The sequence below is a fragment of the Bubalus kerabau genome, chromosome 1 (genome assembly GCF_029407905.1).
Source record: "Bubalus kerabau isolate K-KA32 ecotype Philippines breed swamp buffalo chromosome 1, PCC_UOA_SB_1v2, whole genome shotgun sequence".
Taxonomy (NCBI): domain Eukaryota; kingdom Metazoa; phylum Chordata; class Mammalia; order Artiodactyla; family Bovidae; genus Bubalus; species Bubalus kerabau.
In genome coordinates this window covers 111,305,151-111,329,383 of record NC_073624.1, presented here as the reverse complement: position 1 = coordinate 111,329,383, position 24,233 = coordinate 111,305,151, and the positions used below count along the sequence as shown (strand labels likewise).

At 38.8% G+C, this 24,233-nt stretch overlaps 1 protein-coding gene across 3 annotated transcripts in view; it reads right to left on the bottom strand.

Annotated features, from left to right (window-relative positions):
• Window positions 1-24,233, bottom strand: part of PPFIA2 (PTPRF interacting protein alpha 2) — a 496,123-nt gene that overhangs the window by 125,378 nt on the left and 346,512 nt on the right. For all 3 annotated transcript variants that reach the window (XM_055586841.1, XM_055586848.1, XM_055586854.1), the window contains one exon: window positions 160-381. In XM_055586841.1, coding sequence (XP_055442816.1) covers window positions 160-381 — 222 coding nt within the window. The remainder of the gene's footprint in view (window positions 1-159; window positions 382-24,233) is intronic.

Sequence of the window (24,233 nt, the reverse complement as noted above, 5' to 3'; positions counted from 1 at the left end):
TTTTGCCTTAGTGAATAAGTTTCATAACTAACATAATGTATTCCAATTTATGATCTTTTGGGAAAATATATGAGTATATGCCATTAGTGGAAATTATGGAAAAATATCTCAGAGGCAGCATTTAGGAAGCAGAGACTGAAAGTGTTATGAATCACTTACCTCCCTAATGTCCCTCTGATACTTAGTGTTCATTTCTTCTGTTTTAATGAGATCCTTTCTTGCTGTCTCAGCTTCCTGTTCCACCTCTCCCACTCGGGAAGAAAGGGCTGCTAAACGTTCTTTCATTTGGGCCATTTCATAGTTTTGTTTTTCAAGCAATTCTTGTAGTTCAACTATTTGACTTGTTTCATCAGTTGAGTCTATAGAACCATTGGACAATCGCTGTGGGAAAAGAGAAAGAAATGACACTTAGAATTATCTACCTCTTTAATTTGAAATCCATGAACTTAAAGATCTAAGACTGATAAACATTTCATACTGAACAGTAAGAACTCTAATAGAACTAACTTTGGAGGAAAACTGAGAAAACTCTTAGTTGACATTAAAATATAAAAGTAGACCAGTAATTTTTAAGTAGGTTAAAAGGTGCATTTGAGCTGGAAGCTACTATATACACATTATACACAGTTTAGCACAAAACACAGGTAAACCCTAAACATTCAGTAAGTGGCAGCTATTTTTAATCAATTACATATGAAATTTATTATAAAATAATATTATATTTATGTAACACAGCCTATCATTAGTAAGAAACTATGTAATATTTTCTATTTTTATTCAAGATCCTTTATGAATTTGCAATTAATTTTCAATGACACTCAGTAAATGAGCTTACACAACATTTTTCTTTTAAATAAGATTATTCCCATTGTGAATCTGACCTTGTTGGAACAAAGGTATGGCATAGAAAAGTCTTGCTTTCTATATTGCTACCAACATAAAAGTCATGAGTGTGCACAATCCACAGGAAAGAGGCTGAAAGAGTTTAAATAATTTGAGACTGATTTTTTTCTCTTTTTGAAGGGGCTGCCTGGAAACCAGGGTGATCCATGTCTTCAGACTGATGCCTGCAGTCAAGCTGCACTGGAGTTTTGTGGTGAAGACAGTGCAGGAACTGGGGAGAAATACGTGCTAAAAGAAAAAGATCACAAGCAAGCAGAAATAGGAAAGAATGGAGAGAGAGCAAAGAAAGCATTATCAATTCTGCTAGAATGCCTGTTTGAGAAACGTGAATTTGTTCTAGCATGATAAATACATTAAGGAACAATTTGAACATAATGTAATTTGTGTTTCCTTATGTACAATCTCATTCTTGAGAATCACTGGCCGAACGCAGAAAAACAGACCTTGCTGAATCAATCAGTGTAGGAATATATTAATCAAAATGCCACACATGCTCATTTCTCAAGCATCGAACACCGACCTCACACTTCAGGGAGCAGTTCGGGTTAACCCATCCATATCTGTACACCTGTCTGATTTTACTTAACCCTCCTTCCACCACTTCACAACAGCTCACAGTTATACCCCTTCCAACACCCACTTTAATAAGCAAACTTCACATCTTTTTCAAGGTAAAGAGTTAAATTTATCATAGCAGTTATGCAATTCTTAACCATCTAACATGGGTAAAACTGTGCTACCAGTGTTACAAGTATTCTATTTCCTTTCGAAGTCACTAAGCTGTGCTGCAAACCCCTTTCCCCCATGAGCTCTGTGTTTTTTATTTTGCGATTTTGCATAACTCATGACACTTGGGAATGCAAATGTCACATTAGACAAAAGGTGGTGCTAGTGGTAAAGAATCTGCCTGCCAATGCAGGAGACAAAAGACACTCAGGTTCAGTCCCTGGGTTGAGAAGATTCCCTGCACAAAGGCATGGCAATCCACTCCAGTATTCTCGCCTGGAGAATCTCATGGACAGAGGAGCCTGGTGGGCTACAGTCCAAAGGGTGGCAAAGAGTCAGACACAACTGAAGTGATTTAGCACGTGCGCCCATAGGAGAAAAGGAGGACTATCGACTGCATCACAGAAGATACGTGAGAAAGATAAAACAGCGAGAATGGGAAAGTAAACAAATGGCAAGGCATGTTGATAAGTCCAGTTGCCTAACATGTGGAGAAATAGCTGGACGCATCAAAGTTAAAAGGCCAGAGAAAGACAGTCTTAGACAGCATCTTAAGATACCAGCTGGATCTGCAGTTAGTACTTCAAAAATATTACTGAATGTCTGTAATGCAGGTGCCAAACTTCTAATTACTTAGTAAAATGGGTAAGAGATGTTACAATTAGGTAGGGATTTTGAAGAGGAACCACAGATCAGTCGACCAGATGCTCCTTCAGTCTTGATTCCCTTAGCTGCTGGGACTGATGCTCAATGAGGGATCAGAGCTGAGAACATGCCTAGGAATTGCTGTTGGTGGAAGGGAACTGCCTTTCCAGAGTTAAAAGTCCTTCGTGGGGTATGCATTACCACATACAATGCAGACCAGTATTGTGTTTGTGCTCAGTCATTCAGTTGTGTCCAACTCTGTTTGTAATACTATGGACTGTAGCCCGGCAGGCTCCTCTGTCCATGAGATTTTTTTCCAGGCAAGAATACTGGAGACGGATGCCATTTCCTACTCTAGGGGATCTTCTTGACCCAGGTTGATCTTCTTCAACTTGCATCTCTTGTGTCTCCTGTACTGGCAGGTGAATTCTTGACCACATAGACCAGTAATATTGTGAAGCTAATAAAAATCCAACATTCTAAACAGTTTTTAAGAACACAAAATGGAAAAACATTGATTGTGACCTTTATATATGACATTCATGGGCAAGTCTGGATCAGTCTCTTTTGGGGTCACTGCATGAGTGTCCAGGAGTCTTCGGCAGAGGCGTGGCTCAGCGGTGGTCTGCTGCAGGGTTGGGGACACTCAGTGCAGCATGTTAAAAAGCAGAAACATTACTTTGCCAACAAAAGTCTGTCTAGTCAAAGCTATGGTTTTTCCAGTAGTCATGTACAGATGTGAGAGCTGGAATATAAAGAAACCTGAGTGCCAAAGAACTGATACTTTTGAACTGTGGTGTTGGAGAAGACTGTTGAGAATCCCTTGGACTGCAAGGAGATCCAGTCAGTCAATCCTAAAGGAAATCAGTCCTGAATATTCATTGGAAGAACTGATGCTGAAGCTGAAACTCCAATACTTTGGCCACCTGATGTGAAGAACTGACCCGGATGCTGGGAAAGATTGAAGGTGGGAAGAGAAGGGGACGACAGAGGATGAGATGGTTGGATGGCATCACCGACTCAATGGACATGAGTTTGAGTAAGCTCTGGGAGTTGGTGATGGACAGGGAAGCCCTGCATGCTGCAGTCCATGGGGTCACAAAGAGTCAGACACAACTGAGTGACTGAACTGGTCTAAAATATGACATAATTATCTATACTTTGAACTGGGAAGAGCCAATTTACATTCATTAGACAGCAACTGAGAACTGATTTAGGAAGAAAGGCTAGAGCCAATTGCCAGTCAGTTATGTCCAAATTTGGGATCACTGGGGTATTATATTACTGAATTTCTATAATAACAGAAAATTTTTTTGAACTCTATATACAACCTATAAGTAAGGAGGAAACCTTGAGCTTTAACAGAATTTCTACCTCTTCACATTGAGAATTTTTTCTAGTCAACTAGAAAAAAGGAAAGTTTTAGAAACTATGAAAATTAGAAAATAAATTTTTTTATTTGAAAAATGTTTTATGTTATTGAAATATTACATTCAAGATTAAAGTCCTTAAGAACTTTGGAGAAACTGAGACTTAGGTAATTACACAAAGCTGACTTGAATTAAAATGCAAAACTTTGAATTCACAGTTCATTTCATCTATACTTTATTATTTTTAATTAGGAGATATAATCTAAAGGATAAATAACACAGGTTGGATGGTGTTGACAAGTACCAAGAATACAGCTGTGTGTGTGTATACAGCTATATGAACATACATAAAACAGCACACACATGTACACAACCACACACATATGTATATAAATTCTGCAAATATTTGTTCAGTGCAACTGATTGATCTTAAATTTCCAATTAGAAAAACGATTATTCCAATTTTGTGCACCTGAAGTCCATTAAAATCTTATCTAAAAATTGCATAGTTTTAATGGGCTCAAGGTGAGAGAAATTTAAGTAAATATAAACAGTAATCAGACAATGAAAATAAAACACTTTCATAATGTTAACCTCCTCAATTTCTTTAAGTTCCATTAAGTAACAGATGTGTGTTACAAAGTCTTTATGCTACTTTGGAATGTTGGACTATCCATGGAAATTTTTTGAACTTTTATTTTTATCTTGTGAAGTACATGAAAGTGAAAGTTGCTCAGTCGTGTCCGACTCTTTGTGAACACATGGACTGTAATTTTTGCCAGGCTCCTCTGTCCATGGAGTTCTCCAGGCAAGAATACTAGGGCATTATATGTTTAAAAATATATATATTTCATCTATTCAAATCATCTTAAATATATTCTGTGCTGAGTTTAATATATGCTTTCATAATTTCAGAGTAGAAAGGTCATTTTAAACCTGTGATTTATGTCTTGAAAAAAGAATATATAGCTTTTGTTCCAAATCGTTATTCTCTTGATCTGATACCCTTGCAAATATTTCCTTTTATTCCAAGAGATCACTGTACTCCTCATTTTACTTTAAATTTTCAAATTTGGATTTGCCTCCCATCTACCTGCAATGCAGGAGACCTAAGTTCGATTCCTGGGTCAGAAAGTTCCCCTGGAGAAGGAAATGGCAACCCACTCCAGTATTCTTGCCTGCAGAATCCTATGGACGGAGGAGCCTGGTGGGCTACAGTCCATGGGGTCGCAAAGAGTCAGACACGACTGAGCGACTTCACTGTCACTTTCCAAATCCAAACTAAGACTGCATTTTCACTATAATGATGAAAATTATAGCTTCCAGGTACACATATATCCCCCTCCCTCTTGGCCTTCTATCCCACCCTCACCTCCCTTCCCATCCCAACCATCCGGGTCACCACAGAACACAGTGCTGAGCTCCCAGTGCTCTACTGGAGGTCCCCACTAGCTATCTGACTTACATATTCTCTTACATCCATTCTCTATATCAACATCTCTATTCATGCCCTGAAAATATGTACATCTGTACTATTTTTCTAGATTCTACATACATGTTAATATACAATACTTGTTTTTCTCTTTCTGACTGACTTTACTCTATATGACAAACTCTAGGTCCATAACAACCTATTGGATACAGTAAAGGAAATTGAAGCACAGAGTGTAAATATTTCACTTAGGGTCAAATTACTGAAACATCGTAAGATTAAGATTTGAATGAAGGCATTCAAGTTTCTGATTCCTAGGAGTCTACTCCTGTCACTCTTATTTCTTTTGTTGATTTTCTCTCTCTTTCTATGTCTTTGTTCATTCTCTTTTGTTCATTTGTTGTGTCATTTAACCATTCATTAAACCTACTTGTTGTTTCATTTACTCATTCATTCAATCACCAAGACTCTATTTCCTTTGCTTTGCATCTACCATATGCCAGACACTAGGCTGGATGCACTGTGAAACAGGAATATGAAGATTCCTGCCTAAATACAACATAATGTGGGAAAAAAGAATAAATGAAATAAAGCAACCAATTAATAAATGACACCACCCTAATGACAGAAAGCGGAGAACTAAAGAGCCTGTTGATGAAGCTGAAAGAGGAGAGTGAAAAAGGTGGCTTAAAACTCAACATTTAAAAAATGAAGATCATAGCATCCAGTCCCATCACTTCATGGCAAACAGATGGGTAAAAATGGAAACAGTGATGGACTTTATTTTCTTGGCTTCCAAAATCACTGTGGATAGTGACTGCAACCAGGAAATTAAAAGACACTTGATTCTTGGAGGAAAAGCTATGATGCACCTAGACAGTGTATTAAAAAGCAAAGATACCACTTTGCCGACAAAGGTCTGTATATTCAAAGTTATGATTTTTCCAGTAGTCATATATGGATGTGAGAGTTGGACCATAAAGAAAGCTGAGAACCAAAGAATTGATGCTTTTGAACTGTGGTGCTGGAGAAGACTCTTGAGTCCCCTGGACTGCAAGGGGTTCAGTCAATCCTAAAGGAAATCAGTCCTGAATATTCATTGGAAGGACCGATGCTGAAACTGATGCTGAAGCTTCAATACCTTGGCAACCTGATGTAAAGAGCCAACTAATTGGAAAAGTCACCTGATGCTGGGAAAGGTTGAGGGCAGGAGGAGAAGTGGGTGACAGATGATGAGGCGGCTGATGGCATCATCGACTCAATGGACATGAGTTTGAGCAAACTCTAGGAGATAGTGAAGGACAGGGAAGCCTGGCAGGCTGCAATCCATGGGGTACCAAACAGTCAGGCACAACTGATTGACAACAAAATAAAATTCATAAGGACCAGATAGCGTTTAAGCAATGTGGATTCCTAATGCTTCAAGGTTACTGCTTTTGGGCATCTTAGTCTGCCTACACTGTTTTTTTTGTTTTTGTTTTTATCTCCAGCACACATATTGCTTTTTAGCTCTCAAAAAATCAGACTTGACCTCAGATTTCAAATATTGTTCAACAAACAACATTTTGTCTTTGATTTGAAATTCTCCAGTACAGATTTCACAGCTGTTATTTTCAATTCCACAGTGACTCTTTAAACCAGTTTTACTATATATAAATCATCTATTTACAATCCCTACAAACCTAGAGCCTAGAACAAAGCACTAATATTTGTACTACATATCAGTTATTCTCAACTATGACCACACATTAGAATCCTTGGAAGAACTGAATATAGAATGGAAATCACTCTATATTCCATCCAATGGTGGGGTACAGACATATAATTGTTTTTAAATCTTCCCAAGTAATTGCAATGTTTAGTTGAGGTTAAGAACCACAGACCTCTATTACGCAGGTATTTTACTAATAACTATATCCAATTTATTTATTAAACCTAAACAAACTCTCTGGCCCAAAGAGGAAAGCTTCAAAGTAATAAAATAAAAGGATAAGGATTGATGAAATGAATTTTAATAAAAGATGTGATAATAGACCCAAGAAATTACTATTTTTTATCCTAATATAAACTAATTATTTTTAATGTACTATTTCAGATGGAATGACCTGACTTTATCTCTTATTCATGAAAGATGAGAAGAAAAACACCGCTATAATAGAGTTGGCTAAATGTTGCTCTTCTTGGAAGGTTTCTAGACCAGATGATTTCTTATATTAATAGTTAGTTCTCCATTAATAATTTTTTTGTTCAAAACTGAGATTTGCAAACTCATTATGATATATTAAATTCCTGATAATTTTATTCAATCCAAATGCCCAGCAAGAGGCCTTTGTCAGTTCTTAGTTTAATGTGATCAACAGTGTTTATTAATAAGTATAAAATAGATTTATTATTTTTACAGAAATTCTAAGCCATTTAAATTTCCACAAAATTTAAAAGAAGGATCGTTTCATCAGAGGAACCTCAGTTATTCTGAAGTTCCACTGCTCTCATTATGTTTAAATTAGAATACAAATCACTCACTTTCTGATGTATGTGGCTTAATAGAAATACATTTCTTTTTTATACTCAAGTCTAAAATATCAAGAAATTTCTAGTCAATGTTCCTATGATCAAGATTAATAACACTCATAAATGTGAAAAGTAGCTGTTTCCCATATTACAACATAAAATACAAATCTTAGAATATTAATATGCAAAAACATTCCTCTGTAAAATTCTTAAATAATCTATATAACTAGAAGATATAAGGAGATGAAGAGTCCATAAAGATTTTTTAGTCTGATTTTGTTTTTTATTTTTGTTTTCAATTAAAAGTCTTCTTGTGTTTCTTTGTTCAGCTATAGAACAAAGAAGTAAGAGTGACAAGGATCTTTCCAGCTACAAGAATTACTTAGCAGTCCGTTTAGATATGTAAATATAAAAAGCATACACCCTGTGCTAGAGGAATAATATTTAGTGGAGCCTTGATAAATTATCTCTTCCACTATGTCTTGATGAGAGGAGGGGCATTTGCATAATTACAATGAAATCTCCAAAGGGAGAAGGCAAACCAGAGTTTCAATTACTCACCATTTAATTGTGAAGTTTAATGTTATTCCAAATTCTCTTACAGACTAAGTCAATTGACTGGATCAGAAAAGTCTCTAAGGGTTAACAAGGAGACCCTGTCATGAGGGAAGTAAGAGTATAACCTTCCTGGCTCAGTCGTCTTGATGCATTTGGGAACTTAAGTGTGAAACTAAGCCTCAATCTAGTATAACTTGGAGAGAGCAAAAGTTCTCTGAAGAAGCACTCTGTTAGGGAATGACACTGCAGCTGGCAAAACTTCAAAACCAGAGCAGTAATTAGGAGGGAACGGTTTCATTTAGCTTGTGTGTCAGTGGGTTGTTGCAGTAGTACATGGATGGCATTTGATTCTGCGGGGCCACTGATTTTCAAGAGCGAAAATTTGAAGACCATAAAATTAAGCATGACATTCTGACCCATGCATTCACACTGTATTGAACCAGTATAGAAGAAGTAAAATGAAAATTGAAAGAAGTAAAATGAAAATTGAGAAGGAAGAGAGTAAAACTCCTTATTTAATTAACTACTTAAAAGTCCAAGAGCAGAGCCCTTAGAACTACTAACAGGTTAGCAAGTTTGCTGGATGCCATACTACTGGTTACAAATCAACTGTACCTTTATATGCCTTTATTAATCCATTAGAAAAAATTAAAAGGAACTAACAATCACAATAGCAACAAAACTGTAAGTTCAGTTCAGTTCAGTCGCTCAGTCGTGTCTGACTCTTTGCGACCCCATGAATTGCAGCACGCCAGGCCTCCCTGTCCATAGAACTCCCAGAGTTTACCCAAACCCATGTCCATTGAGTCAGTGATGCGATCCACCCATCTCATCCTCTGTCATTCCTTTCTCCTCCTGCCCCCAATCCCTCCCAGCATCAGAGTCTTTTCCAATGAGTCAACTCTTTGCATGAGGTGGCCAAAGTACTGGAGTTTCAGCTTTAGCATCATTCCTTCCAAAGAACATCCAGGGCTGATCTCCTTCAGAATGGACTGGTTGGATCTCCTTGCAGTCCAAGGGACTCTCAAGAGTCTTCTCCAGCACCACAGTTCAAAAGCATCAATTCTTCAGTGCTCAGCTTTCTTCACAGTCCAACTCTCACATCCATACATGACCACAGGAAAAACCATACCCTTGACTAGACGGACCTTTGTTGGCAAAGTAATGTCTCTGCTTTTGAATATGCTGTCCAGGTTGGTCGTAACTTTCCTTCCAAGGAGTAAGCGTCTTTTAATTTCATGGCTTCAATCACAATCTGCAGTGATTTTGGAGCCCCAAAAAATAAAGTCTGACACACTTTCCACTGTTTCCCCATCTATTTCCCAAACTGTAAGTACCTAGACATAAACCCAACAATCTTTTAGACCACTATGTGAAAAGTGAAAAAATTGTATTGAAGAACATAAAATAATACACAAATAAATGGGTATTCCAACCATATTACAAATGGCAAGACAATGTATCATCAGTTCAGTTCAGTCACTCAGTCATGTCTGACTCTTTGTGACCCCATGAATTGCAGCATTCCAGGCCTCCCTGTCCATCACCACGTCCCGGAGTTCACTCAAACTCACGTCCATCGAGTCGGTGATGCCATCCAGCCATCTTATCCTCTGTCATCCCCATTTCCTCCTGCCCCCAATCCCTCCCAGCATCAGAGTCTTTTCCAATGAGTCAACTCTTTGCATGAGGTGGCCAAAGTACTGGAGTTTCAACTTTAGCATCATTCCTTCCAAAGAACACCCAGAGCTGGTCTCTCCTTCAGAATGGACTGGTTGGATCTCCTTGCAGTGCAAGGGACTCTCAAGATCTTCTCCAACACCACAGTTCAAAAGCAACAATTCTTTGGCACTCAGCTGTCTTTACAGTCCAACTCTCACATCCATACATGACTACTGGAAAAACCATAGCCTTGACTAGATGGACCTTTGTTGGCAAAGTAACATCTCTGCTTTTGAATATGCTATCTAGGTTGGTCATAACTTTTCTTCCAAGGAGTAAGCGTCTTTTAATTTCATGGCTGCAGTCACCATCTGCAGTGATTTTGGAGCCCAAAAAAATCCACTGTTTCCCCATCTATTTCCCATGAAGTGATGGGACCAGATGCCATGATCTTTGTTTTCTGAATGTTGAGCTTTAAGCCAACTTTTTCACTCTCCTCTTTCACTTTCATCAAGAGGCTTTTTAGTTCCTCTTCACTTTCTGCCATAAGGGTGGTGTCGTCTGCATATACGAGCTTATTGATATTTCTCGTGGTAATCTTGATTCCAGCTTGTGCTTCTTCCAGCCCAGTGTTTCTCATGATGTACTCTGCATATAAGTTAAATAAGCAGGGTGACAATATACAGCCTCGACATACTCCTTTTCCTATCTGGAACCAGTCTGTTGTTCTATGTCCAGTTCTAACTGTTGCTTCCTGACCTGCATACAGATTTCTCAGAAGGCAGGTCAGGTGGTCTGGTATTCCCATCTCTTTCAGAATTTTGCACAGTTTATTGTGATCCACACAGTCAAAGGCTTTGGCATAGTCAAGAAAGCAGAAATAGATGTTTTTCTGGAATTCTCTTGCTTTTTCCATGATCCAGCGGATGTTGGCAATTTGATCTCTGGTTCCTCTGGCTTTTCTTAAACCAGCTTGAACATCTGGAAGTTCATGGTTCATGTATTGCTGAAGCCTGGCTTGGAGAATTTTGAGCATTATTTTACTAGCATGTGAGATGAGTGCAATTGTGCAGTAGTTTGAGCATTCTTTGGCATTGCCTTTCTTTGGGATTGGAATGAAAACTGACCTTTTCCAGTCCTGTGGCCACTGCTGAGTTTTCCATATTTGCTGGCATATTGAGTGTAGCACTTTCACAGCATCATCTTTCAGGATTTGAAATAGCTCAACAGGAATTCCATCACCTCCACTAGCTTTGTTCATAGTGATGCTTTCTAAGGCCCATTTGACTTCACATTCCAGGATGTCTGGCTCTAGGTGAGTGATCATACCATCGTGATTATCTGGGTCATGAAGATCTTTTTTTGTACAGTTCTTCAGTGTATTCTTGCCACCTTTTCTTAATATCTTCTGCTTCTGTTAGGTCCATACCATTTCTGTCCTTTATCGAGCCCATCTTTGCATGAAATGTTCCCTTGGTATCTCTATTTTTCTTGAAGAGATCTCTAGTCTTTCCCATTCTGTTGTTTTCCTCTATTTCTTTGCATTGATCGCTGAGGAAGGCTTTATTATCCCTTCCTGCTATTCTTTGGAACTCTGCATTCAGATGCTTGTATCTTTCCTTTTCTCCTTTGCTTTTTGCTTCTCTTCTTTTCACACCTATTTGTAAATTGGAAGTGGTCAAACAGGAGATGGCAAGAGTGAACATTGACATTCTAGGAATCAGAGAACTAAAATGGACTGGAATGGGTGAATTTAACTCAGATGACCATTATATCTACTACTGCGGGCAGGAATCCCTTAGAAGAAATGGAGTAGCCATCATGGTCAACAAAAGAGTTTGAAATGCAGTACTTGGATGCAATCTAAAAAACGACAGAATGATCTCTGTTTGTTTCCAAGGCAAGCTATTCAATATCACAGTCATTCAAGTCTATGCCCCAAGCAGTAACGCTGAAGAAGCTGAAGTTGAACGGTTCTATGAAGACCTACAAGACCTTTTAGAACTAACACCCCGAAACGATGTCCTTTTCATTATAGGAGACTGGAATGCAAAAGTAGGAAGTCAAGAAACACCTGGAGTAACAGGCAAATTTGGTCTTGGAATACAGAATGAAGCAGGGCAAAGACTAATAAAGTTTGCCAAGTGAATGCACTGGTCATAGCAAACACCCTCTTCCAACAACACAAGAGAAGACTCTACACATGGACATCACCAGATGGTCAACACCGAAATCAGATTGATTATATTCTTTGCAGCCAAAGATGGAGAAGCTCTATACAGTCAGCAAAAACAAGACCAGGAGCTGACTGTGGCTCAGATCATGAGCTCCTTATTGCCAAATTCAGACCTAAATTGAAGAAAGTAGGGAAAACCACTAGACCATTCAGGTATGACCTAAAGCAAATTCCTTATGATTATACAGTGGAAGTGAGAAATAGATTTAAGGGACTAGATTTGATACATAGAGTGCCTGATCAAGTATTGACTGAGGTTCATGACATTGTACAGGAGACAGGAATCAAGACCATCCCCATGGTAAAAAAAAAAAGCAATGTATCATAGAGGTGACTATTCTCCCAAAATTCATTTATTTACTTAAGCAATTCCAATGGAAATATGATAGGGTTTTAAAATGGGACTTCAAAAACTGTTATAATAATTAAGCTTTAATAATCAGGATTTAGGTAATACTAGTTAAAATAGTGTGCCATTTAATTATTTAACATATTCTTATTGGGCTTCCTTGGTGGCTCAGATGGTAAAGAATCTACCTGCAATGCAAGAGACCCAGGTTCCACCTCTAGGTCATGAAGACTCCCTGGAGAAGGGAATGGCTACCCACTCCAGCATTCTTGCCTGGGGAAGTCCATGGACAGAGGAATCTTGTGAGCTACAGTCCATGGGGTTGCAAAGAGTTGGACACAACTGAGGGACTAACACTTTCACACTTTCACTTTCAGAGCTTACCACATGCCAGGAGCTGTTTTAGGTACTTAAGCCTGATCAGAAATAAAACAGAAACTTTAAACTTCATGGAGTTTATTCTTAGCTAGAGCGACAGACTATAAATTATAGGTATTATAAATAAATGAATTATACTCTATATTAGAATATGTTAATGGCACTTGAATAAAGGCTTGATGCAAGAGAGGGAAATAGCTACACAGATATCTGGGAGAAGGGCATTCTAGACAGAGGTGAGATCAAGTCATTAATCAACAGGAAAATGGTACTGGCGAAGCTATTTGTAGGGCAGGAATAGACACAGACATAGAGAATAGATCTGCGGACACAGTGGAGGAAGGAGAGGATGGGATGAATTGAGAGAGTAGCACTGAAACATACATTGTCATATGTAAATGTCCATTGGAAGGACTGATGCTGAAGCTGAAACTCCCAATACTTCGACCACCTGATGCGAAGACCTGACTCATTGGGAAAGACCCTGATGCTGGGAGGGATTGGGCGCAGGAGGAGAAGGGGACGACAGAGGATGAGATGGCTGGATGGCATCACCACCTCGATGGACATGAGTTTGAGTGAACTCCGTGAGTTGGTGATGGACAGGGAGGCCTGGCGTGCTGTGAATCATGGGATCGCAAAGAGTCGGAAACGACTGAGCGACTGAACTGAACTGAATTGAAAATAGATAGCCAGTGGGAAATTGCTGTATAACAGAGGAAGCTCAACCTAGAGGGGTAGGATGTGGTGGGGGGATGGGAGGGAGGATCAGGAGAGAAGACATATGTATATTTATGGCTGATTCACAATGTGGTATAGCAGATATCAACTGCCATAAAGAAGTCAACAGGAGGCCAGTGTAGCTGGGGTGAGGGAAGAGATGAAGTCAGAAGATAAGGGAAGTCACATCATGTAGTGGGCATGCTTCATTGCTCAGTCCGTTTCTACTCTTTGCCATCCCATGCAGTGTGCAGCCTGCCAGGCTTCTCTATCCATGGAATTCTCCATGCAAGAATACTGGAGTGGGTTGCCATTTCCTACCCCAGGGGTCTTCCCAAACCAGGGATTGAACCCATGTCTCTTGCAGCTCCTGTTACTACCGTACCATCCCCATAAATCATGTAGAGTCTTGTAGTAAATAGGAAATGTTTGCAGTTTCGAACATATGATTGACATGTTCAGATTTAGGTTTTAAAAATCATTGATTCATGCTATGTTAAAAAATAGACAGTAAGAGCCCATGAGAGAAGCAGAGAACCTTGGAAGGAGTCTGACTACAATAATCCAGGTGAGAGATGATAGTGGTTTAGAGCCGAGTGCTAACTGGAGGTGGTGAGAAGTGGCAGATTTTAGACATATTTTGAAAGTAGAAGAAACAGAATTTCTTTACAGCTTGATGTGCGGTATGAGACATAGGTGGCTCAGCTGGTAAGGGATCCGCCTGCAACGTGTGAGACCTGGGTTAGATCCCTGGGTTGGGAAGATCCCCTGGAGAAGGGAACAGCTACCCACTCCAGCATTCTGGCCTGGAGAATTCCATGGACTGTATAGTCCATGGGGTCGCAGAGAATCGGATGTGACTGGGTGACTTTCACTTTCATGAGACATAGGGAAGACCTGAGAATAATTCCAAATTCTTTTGATTGAGCAACTGGAAATCTGAGTTTTGCATCATCTGAGATAGAGCAGATGCAGGGAATTTTGGAGGGGAATTTCAAAAGATAAGTTTTTTGACATTTTAAGGTTCAATGTCTTTTAGATATATTAGTGGAGATAGATGTTCAATAGGCAAGTGAATATATATGCTTGGTTGTAGGGTCTGAACTAGAAGTAAAGATTTATAAGTTATTCACACACAGATAGCATTTATGATCAAAATCACTGAGAGAAAAGATGGAGGACTAAACTCTGGATTATCCAACATTAAGAATTCAAGAAGAAAACAGGAAGTAACTCTATTTAAATAGAGTATAATCTATTAAAAAACACTGAACTACTATGCTGTACATCTGAAACTAATATTAGTATAATATTTGCATCAACTATACTTCAATAAATAAATAAATATTAGAGCAAGTCTGACCATGAGAATGTAATCTTTCTGGAATCTGAAGAAATCTTGGCAAGTATATAGGAGTTTCCACTTTATGGGAATAGGAGTTTAAAGCAAATTTAATGTAACTCTCAGGATAAAATACTCTCATTGAACATGAATATCTAGATGCTTTAAAAAAAATCAAGAAGAATATGATCCAGGAAAGGAGACTGAGAAAGAATAACTGGTGGGGTAACAGAAAAACAGAGAGTATACTTTCCTATACTGTAAATGAAAAATAAAAATGAACCTAGAAGGAAAGAGTAAATTAAACAGCTCTGCATGCACGCATGTACTCTCAGTCGCTCAGTCATGTCCGACTCTTTGTGACTCCATGGACTGTAGCCCACCAGGGTGCTCTGTCCATGGGATAGTCCAGGTAAGAACACAGGAGTAGGTTGACATTTCCTCCTCCAGGGGATCTACCCAAGGATCAAACCCTCATCTCCTATGTCTCCTGCATCAACAGGTGTATTTTTTACCACTCAGCTACCTAGGAAGCCCTGAAACAACTATGACGTTAACTCAAAAAGGGCTGAGCATTGGTCACTTTATTTAGCAATATAAAATCAGAGATGATGGTAACAGGAGATGTTCCTGTGCAGTGATGGAGCAAAGACCTTCCTGGGGTAGGTTCATAAAGAAAGCAATTGTGGACAGTGAGTAGACCACTATTTTGAAGAACTTTGCTACACAGGGGAGTAAAAAATGAAGCAATAGCTGATTGTATAAGTAGGACCAAAAAAGAATTTAAGTTGAAGAACTTAGTGTGTTACAACAATGGGATATATGAAGGAAAAAAACTGAAGACAAAGGAAAGCACAGTAAGAATTGCTGGAGAAGGACATGTGACTAAGGTGACTTTGCTGATGGCTCAACAATAAAGAATCCACTTGCAGAGGAGGAGACACAAGAGAGGTGGGTTCAATCCCTTGTGGAAAGGAGCCCTTGGAGGAGAAAATGGCAACCCACTCCAGTACTCTTGTCTAAAAAATCCTGTGGACAGGGGAGCCTGTTACATTGCAGGCCAAAGGGTCGCAAAGAGTTGGACACAGCTGAACATGAGCACGCACACCTGACCAGATGACTGGCAAACATTGACATGGGTGTCACAAAGTTTTCTTCTTATGAGGTCTTTTTTTTAAAGTTCTTAAAGGCTTATGCTTCTGTCTAAAAAGCTCTTTCATGCTTCTAGGTACCCAGCCAGATTTCAGACTTCAGAAATAGTCGTATATTTCAAAATTCATGAAATCATGTAGTTTTCAGTGATACCTTTTCCACCCATGTTCACTTTTATATTTATATACTTGTTACACTATTTATCTTGGCTCCTCCTTCTCACAAGCTATGTGACTTTAGAGCCAATAATCCTTGCTCTATAAATCTTACAGGGTTATTACAGAGATCAAGTAAAACAACTATATAAAAGCACTTTTGGAAACTAAAGGGCTTTACAAGTTATTTATCTTGTTCTCATTGGCATGTAGCCCTTTTGTTAATGAGGTTTACGGACAACTTTGAAGAACAGTCTGCCTGTCTTTATAAGTCCAGAGCCACCATTAGGGAATATTTTTCAGAATACTCATCTTGGCATGTGCAATTCTCCTGAGGATTAATAAGATTTTTGGTCACACAAATTTAGGAAACACTGAATAGTATTAACATGTAGTACTGGGGAATTTGAATAAATACTACAGTAAAGATAACAGTTCAAAATTGTATAGCATAATATATCTTAATATTCTCATCCCCAAGAAATCTCTTTTTGGGGGGAAATGGGTTCTATAAAACACCCATTATATTTCTGGAGAACTATTGCTTTATGAGAAATATTAAGATGGATAAACCCTACCAAAATGAAAAATAAAATTAGGTCAATTGCAGATCATCTGAATGATAGACTTAAAAATTCTCCTGAATTGGCTTAAAGATTGGACAAAACAATGCCGAGGGAAGGAAAAGTACTTGTTCTTCTTTATATCCCTATATGAAAACAGAGTCCTTGGCGCAAAATAGACACTCAAATTATACCAATAGGACAGAGGTAGATGAACAAATTTTCTGTCAAACTCTTGTGAATCAGTCAGCCTTTTAAAGTCTGAAATTATCCTCCTTCAGCAAAGATGTGTTTATCCTGCTTCCCCTGGATCTGGGCTAATGACACAAATGATACTAAATCTGTTATTAAAGATAAAGGAGTCAATTTTACTTCCCATCTATTAAAAGTACAGTGAAATATAAAAACCCAGTCACTGGATTCAAAGGATTTGTTTTGAACTTACTAAGTTCTCATACAACATTAGAGGTCTTCCCTCATAGCTCAGTTGGTCAAGAATCCACCTGCAATGCAGGAGACCCTGGTTCGATTCCTGGGTCAGGAAGATCCACTGGAGAAGAGAAAGGCTGCCCACTCCAGTATTCTTGGGCTTCCCTTGTGGCTCAGCTGGTAAAGAATCCACCTGCAATGTGGGAGACCTGGATTCAATCCCTGGGTTGGGAAGATCCCCTGGAGAAGGGAAAGGCAACCCACTCTAGTATTCTGGCCTGAAGAATTCCATGTACTCTGCTTCCCTTGTAGCTCAGTCAGTAAAGAATCTGCCTGCAGGGCAGTAGACCCAGGTTTGATCCCTGGGTTGGGAAGATCCCCTGGAGAAGGAAATGGCAACCCACTCCAGTATCCTTGCCTGGAAAATCTCATGGACACAGGAGCCTGGTGGGCTGCAGTCCATGGGATCGCAAACAGTCGGGCATGACTGAGCGACTTTCACTCACAACACTAGAAGATTTTTGCTTCTTATTTTTGCCATTGTTTATAAAAGATGGCTTTTGGTTATAATCTTCCTCTCCAACTCAGCTCCTATTAAGTTGATACAGGGTAACTTCCTGTGCATATGGATGAACCATGAAACAGCCTAACCTTGCCTCTTCTGGGCCCTCTTCTAGCCAATCATAGACTTCTGGGCCACTCCAGCCTTATATATGTAAGGCTATACTTGGACCCTCTATTTCCTGGGAGGTGCACCAATCCCCAAATGACAAATTCATAAATCTCATCCTTTTGTTTGGCTCCAATGCTTAAAAATTCAATTGATGGATAAAAGGGAATTGTATACTTTATTATAATGTTATTATGAGGAATTACATCACTGCATAGGGGATCAACACAGAAGAAACTATTCTGTTAGGGCTGCACCTTTTATGGCTCAGTCATGTCTGACTCTTTGTGACCCCATGGACTGTAGTCCACCAGGCTCCTCTGTCCATGGGATTTCCCAGCAAGAATACTGGAGTGGGTTGCCATTTCCTCCTCCACGGAATCTTTCCTACCCAGGGATCAAATCTAGGTCTGGAGTCTCCTGCATTGACAGCTGAATTCTTTACCACTGAGCCATCTGGGGAGCCTGATTAAGAGGTTAAAAAAAAAATTCCAAGGATAATTACCTTTGAAACAGAGAAGAAATTGGAGCTTACCAATTAATAAAATGAGACACAATTAAGAAAGAACTGAATTTTCTGATGAATAGTTACTGAAAGTAGTTGACATGGGGTGAGGAAAGCATATAAAAATTGGCAAAATACAATTAATTATTGGAGATATCCCTATGGATGAGGGATTTCAGCTGTAACATACTAGTGATCTTTAAAAGAATGGCATTTGTGTTAAAGGTCTTTTATAGTATTTTTTAAAATAGATATATAGTATATTCATAAGCCAAACATTCAAATGTGTAGCTAATAGGTTTGTGTGAGACTATGTAGAATCTGCTATTACAGTATTTCATAATACAGTGCCATGGTATGAGTAAATGAAGCCTTCTGTCATCACTGAGGAGCACATTGCTCACAAAGCTATATTAACTTTTTCTTTTTTTTTAATTTTATTTTATTTTTAAACTTTACAAAATTGTATTAGTTTTGCCAAAAATCGAAATGAATCCGCCACAGGTATACATGTGTTCCCCATCCTGAACCCTCCTCCCTCCTCCCTCCCCATACCATCCCTCTGGGTCGTCCCAGTGCACCAGCCCCAAGCATCCAGTATCGTGCATCAAACCTGGACTGGCGACTCGTTTCATACAATAACCCTGTGTACGAGACAGCAAAAGAGACACTGATGTATAGAACAGTCTTATGGACTCTGTGGGAGAGGGAGAGGGTGGGAAGATTTGGGAGAATGGCATTGAAACATGTATATTAACTTTTTCTAAGTGCCCATTTTTGTTATTGGTGGTTCAGTGTAAAACAGTCTTGCATCACTAAAAATCCACAAAACTCTTAATTTTGGTAAAGGCACATTCCATATTTCATCTTTTATAAAACTTCAGTGTCCTTTATGCACAGAATGCAACCATTAGACACTTAATTGCTAGATTTTTTGATATGAGTATTATTCTTGCCACTGATCCTTCATTTTGTTTTATGTGTTTTTGGCCAAAGCTCTTCTGCCTACCTGGCAGGAATTAAAGAACTGAAAAAAATGCAAACAAAAGTCTGTTTCTGATTTTATATTGACTCAGCTTGCACATTTACATTGATTGTTACCCAATTATTTTGTTGCATTTTATTAAAGAACAGTCACAAATTAATGTCAAATTCTGCTGCTGCTGCTGCTGCTGCTAAGTCGCTTCAGTCGTGTCCGACTCTGTGCGACCCCATAGATGGCAGCCCACCAGGCTCCCCCGTCCCTGGGATTCTCCTGGAAAGAACACTGGAGTGGGTTGCCATTTCCTTCTCCAGTGCATGAAAGTGAAAAGTGAAAGTGAAGTCACTCAGTCATGTCCGACCCTCAGCGACCCCATGGACTGCAGCCTTCCAGGCTCCTCCTTCCATGGGATTTTCCAGGTAAGAGTACTGGAGTGGGTTGCCATTTCCTTCTCCAGAATGTCAAATTCTAAGAGGAATGAATAATGAGAGCAGCGCTGTTGGAAAGGGAAGCACTAGCTTGGCTCACTAAGAGTACCTAAGTGCAAAGTGGGGTGACAAGCAGAGAAGCTTGAGAGCTGAGAAGAGGTCAGCCAGTTGGGAAAGGATCTCCTATGACATGCCAAGGATGCATTGTGTGATCACTTGAAAGATCGGCCATCCACTTCACCCTGAGCTCTGAGAAGAACGACAGTAATCTCTTAGTCACTAATGAACAACAAACATGAAAATGTATTGTGTCAAGTGTAACTACTGGTTTGTGAGACTTCAGTTTCACACACAGACACACACACACACACACACACACACACATATATATATATACACACACACACACATATGAACATAAAAGTACATCGTAAAATGTTGCAACTGAATTACATTTTTTACAGTGGGTAGCAGACAGGTGGGTCCTTAGTGTTTGTGGCAAAAGAACAAAGAAGCTTACATTCCATAAATCCAAATATGTAACAATTTTTTATTTGACAGTCAAATAAAAAATCATCCCACTATCTTCCTTGAAATACCTTTCACACTGACTTTTAGGCTAGATCCTAATGAATAATTCTAATGAAGTTCCACAGCAGAGCTTAGTTACCCAGATATGCCCTAGACTGTAGCCTGCTTCTCTTCCCAGCCTCAGCTCCTTCCAGAATCCCGGTCTGTTTTATCTGCATAAACAGTGCTTCTAAAAACACATGTCCCTTAGCCTCTTCTGAGGTCCACTGGAGTGTGGGCAGAGACAGACGTTGTTCCTAGGAAGAAACTCACAAAGGCTCTGGAGGGCAAGGTCTGTTTGATCTGAAAGTCTGGGCTGCTAGGAACTTGGCGGGTTGTCAAGAAGAGGTGCTGCTCTGACTCACACCTGTGCAACTTCTGCCTGTGCCCATCCTCAGAGAGAGGCACGAGGGGCCAGAGGAAGACCCCGCTCAACTGTGGACCCCTCTTGCCTAGGTTTAAAAACCATACTCATAGCAGTCAAAATTTGTAAATGCTACTGTCTTGAAGCACCTGTTCAGACTGAAAACGAATATAACTGGGAGATTTGGGGGGGGAAAAAATTTGAAGAATTTTTTAAAAAGCACACTCTTAAATAGAATAGAATAATTCTAGAAAACAAGTACATATGTATAATTATGAAAGACTAAAAGTTCAGAAAAAAAATAATATTGGATTAGAATGACTTTCCAGAAACCAATAATAACACCTAGAGAAAGCATCCTGGCATGAAGGAACATGAGAGCACAGAGGAGGTGAGAAGACCAAAGTTCTGGTCCTACTCTGGACAAATAAGTCACTTAATCTAAGCAGACCTCAATTTCATTGGCTATAAAATTAAGAAAAGGGAAAAAAATCTCTAACTGGTTCAGAAGTCTGATATGAGAAAAAATGATAAATGGCTATAAAGATGTAGTACAAATGATTTGTTAAAAAATATCTAATCAAGATGCTTCCACGTTTAAAATTCTTCCCATTGCTCTGAAAATACTGCAGCCAACAAGACCGATCGTTAATGGTCTGGCACACACCCTGCTCCCGTGTGCCGTGTCCCCTGCTTCTCCCTCTCCTGACAACTAGGCTCCTTTTTTCCCAAGAATGTGCCCAAGAAGTTCTTTCCCCCTGTTGGAGCATGTGCACTTAGCGTTGCCTTCGTTTCAAGAACTCTTGACGCTTTTCCACGGACTCCCTGTGCTCTTTCAGGTTCCAGTTCAAACACCACCTCTTGAGAAACCATTCAGTGCCCTGCCTACTTAGCAACCTTCACATCGACCTTGTACCTGCCCTGTGATCACACTTATTTCCCTTTATGTGTATGTGCTTATTTTACTTACCTCTGCCCTATTCATTAGCATTCCAACCACCCAGAACAGAACCTATTTCTGAGCACTTCAGTAAGTTCACCACTAAAAATTTACTGAAAAATCAATGACCATGAGAACCCGGTATTAATAAATATAATGACCGTAGTGCTTATCTATTGCTTGTTTTCCTAACAACGAAGTTACAAGCAAGGCATGACTGCTGCTGCTGCTGCTGCTGCTGCTAAGTCGCTTCAGTCGTGTCCGATTCTGTGTGACCTCATAGACGGCAGCCCACCAGGCTTCCCCATCCCTGGGATTCTCCAGGGAAGAACACTGGAGTGGGCTGCCATTTCCTTCTCCAATGCATGAAAGTGAAAAGTGAAAGAAAAGTCGATGAGTCGTGTCCGACTTTTAGTGACCCCATGGACTGCAGCCTACCAGGCTCCTCCATCCATGGGATTTTCCAGGCAAGACTACTGGAGTGGGGTGCCATCGCCTTCTCCGAAGGCATGACTAGTTACTTGTAACTGATGTTCAGGGAGGTTGTAGCATAAGGACACCCAGCTACTATTTAAATGGCACAGACAGGATTTGAATCCAGGTTTACTGACTTCAACCAAATTACTATTCCATGCTGCTTCACTGACACCTCCTATCACAACTGATGCATCTCTCCTTTAAAATCTATTATCATTTTTGACATCACTTTATTCATCACGTTTTGCAATGTTAATTTGGGCAGATTATTTTCACTCCTGCAAAGTTTAGTGACTATGTCTTCTGAATCTCAATCACTGTCTAACATTGTATAGCAAACATTTTCAGCTGAAAAAAATAATTGCAAGTAGAGTTATAAGTCAGGAGCATTATTACCTCTTTTACCAGAGCAGTGTGTTTACTAAATTTTTTCCACACATTAACTCCCCTGTAGAAAGCAACAGGAAGAAACTTATTGGTCCTAGTCTGAACTTTTAATGAGGTAAAATTTAGTGTTCTGAAAAATTGTTATTATCCTTTGGATATTTATGTTCTTCTAGAACAACCGATTAAATGTGTGGCAAAAAGAAACAGACTTGTTTCAGTTAAACTTATTTTTTCTTTTCATTTTTACTTTTTACATGTTGGTAATAATTACACAACTTTTCTATGAGTAATAGGCCTGTTTCAGAGTGTGCTTTGTAAGACTATTTTTATCAACTATTTTGTCAACAGAGTGTTCAAGCCACTGACGTAAAACATCTCCTCTTGGCTAATAACCCACTCTGACCATGTAATTTAAATAACTTTACTGCCCTAAACAAAGAGTAATCCTTGTGACTAGGATTTACCAGTCACTTTCTGACAGTTCCACAGCATCTAGTAATAGTTTTGTGTTTTCCTTCCCAACAACCACTTTGCAATTTATACACGAATACTCCAGTCATCCTACACTGATAACCTTCATTACACAGACACTCCCCCAAATAATCTCTTTTCCTTTGCTTTAACATACTTTCTGAATACTCTGTATAGAAAAATTAAGTGTAAGGAATTAAATTACAACCTTATAACACTTGTTATTCAATGGTATTAACACACTTTAAATAATCCTGTTAGAAGGGATACTTTTGAAAAGATTTATAATGTTCATCTATATAATTTAAGTGTTTATATAAGGATGATAAAATAATACTTATTTTAGGATTATGTTTCAGGATAGGTACATGATATTTTGAAATACCCTAGTATATCACTACTCTGAGCATTTGGCAATCACTCTTCCTACAATTCAGGGAAATTGAAAAACAGAATACTGTTAATTACAATATTTAAAAATCTTTAATGCATTTACATCCATTCTTTACACCCATTTAAAAAGAGTGAGTTAGCAATGGCACAGAGTTTCTCTTCTGCACTGGCTGAAAAGCCTTCACCCAGAACTGGAAGGCAAAGATCGTTAAAAATAAGTTCTTAGGGTTTTAAAATACTCAGAATCCTCCACATATACACCACCATCTTTTGAGTCCAACGGAGACAAACATCATTTATTTGTAGGTTCTCATTCTAATTCTGTAATTAGGTAATTAATCTGACATCAATTGTCTTACATTCTATAATGCCTGAATATTTAGGGTTTATATTTCAAAGAAATAAATTTGAAAACAAAATACATGTATGAGTACTGCTCACTCCCCAGAAGTACTAGAGAAATGCTTTAAGCACAAAATGGTTTGTTAGCAAATAGATCCGGTCTTAAACTTTTTATACCTTTGAAAGCATATTTTTTAAATTTTAGTTTGGATTAGCATAATGTGGCATCGTTATATTTTGAAGATTTCTAAGAAAAAGCCTAAATGACCATAAAGTTCATTTTCACATTCAAAACAGTGTGATTATGTAATTCTCTGAGAAAAGGTATATCACTGTATCACTGATGACATAATTAAACTGAAACAGTAATAGAAAAATGACATGCTAGTTTCCTAAACTGAGTATTTCATGTAGATGCCTTATTCTTGAGAGCTTGGTGGTTTATTTACTGAGTTAATGTCAGTTAAGTTATCTATAAAGAAAAGAGAAATAAGTTTTACTCAAATTTGAAATATAGTTCATGAAATCTGGCTGTCAGATTGTAGCTTATTTTTAATACCTAGCTTAAGATTT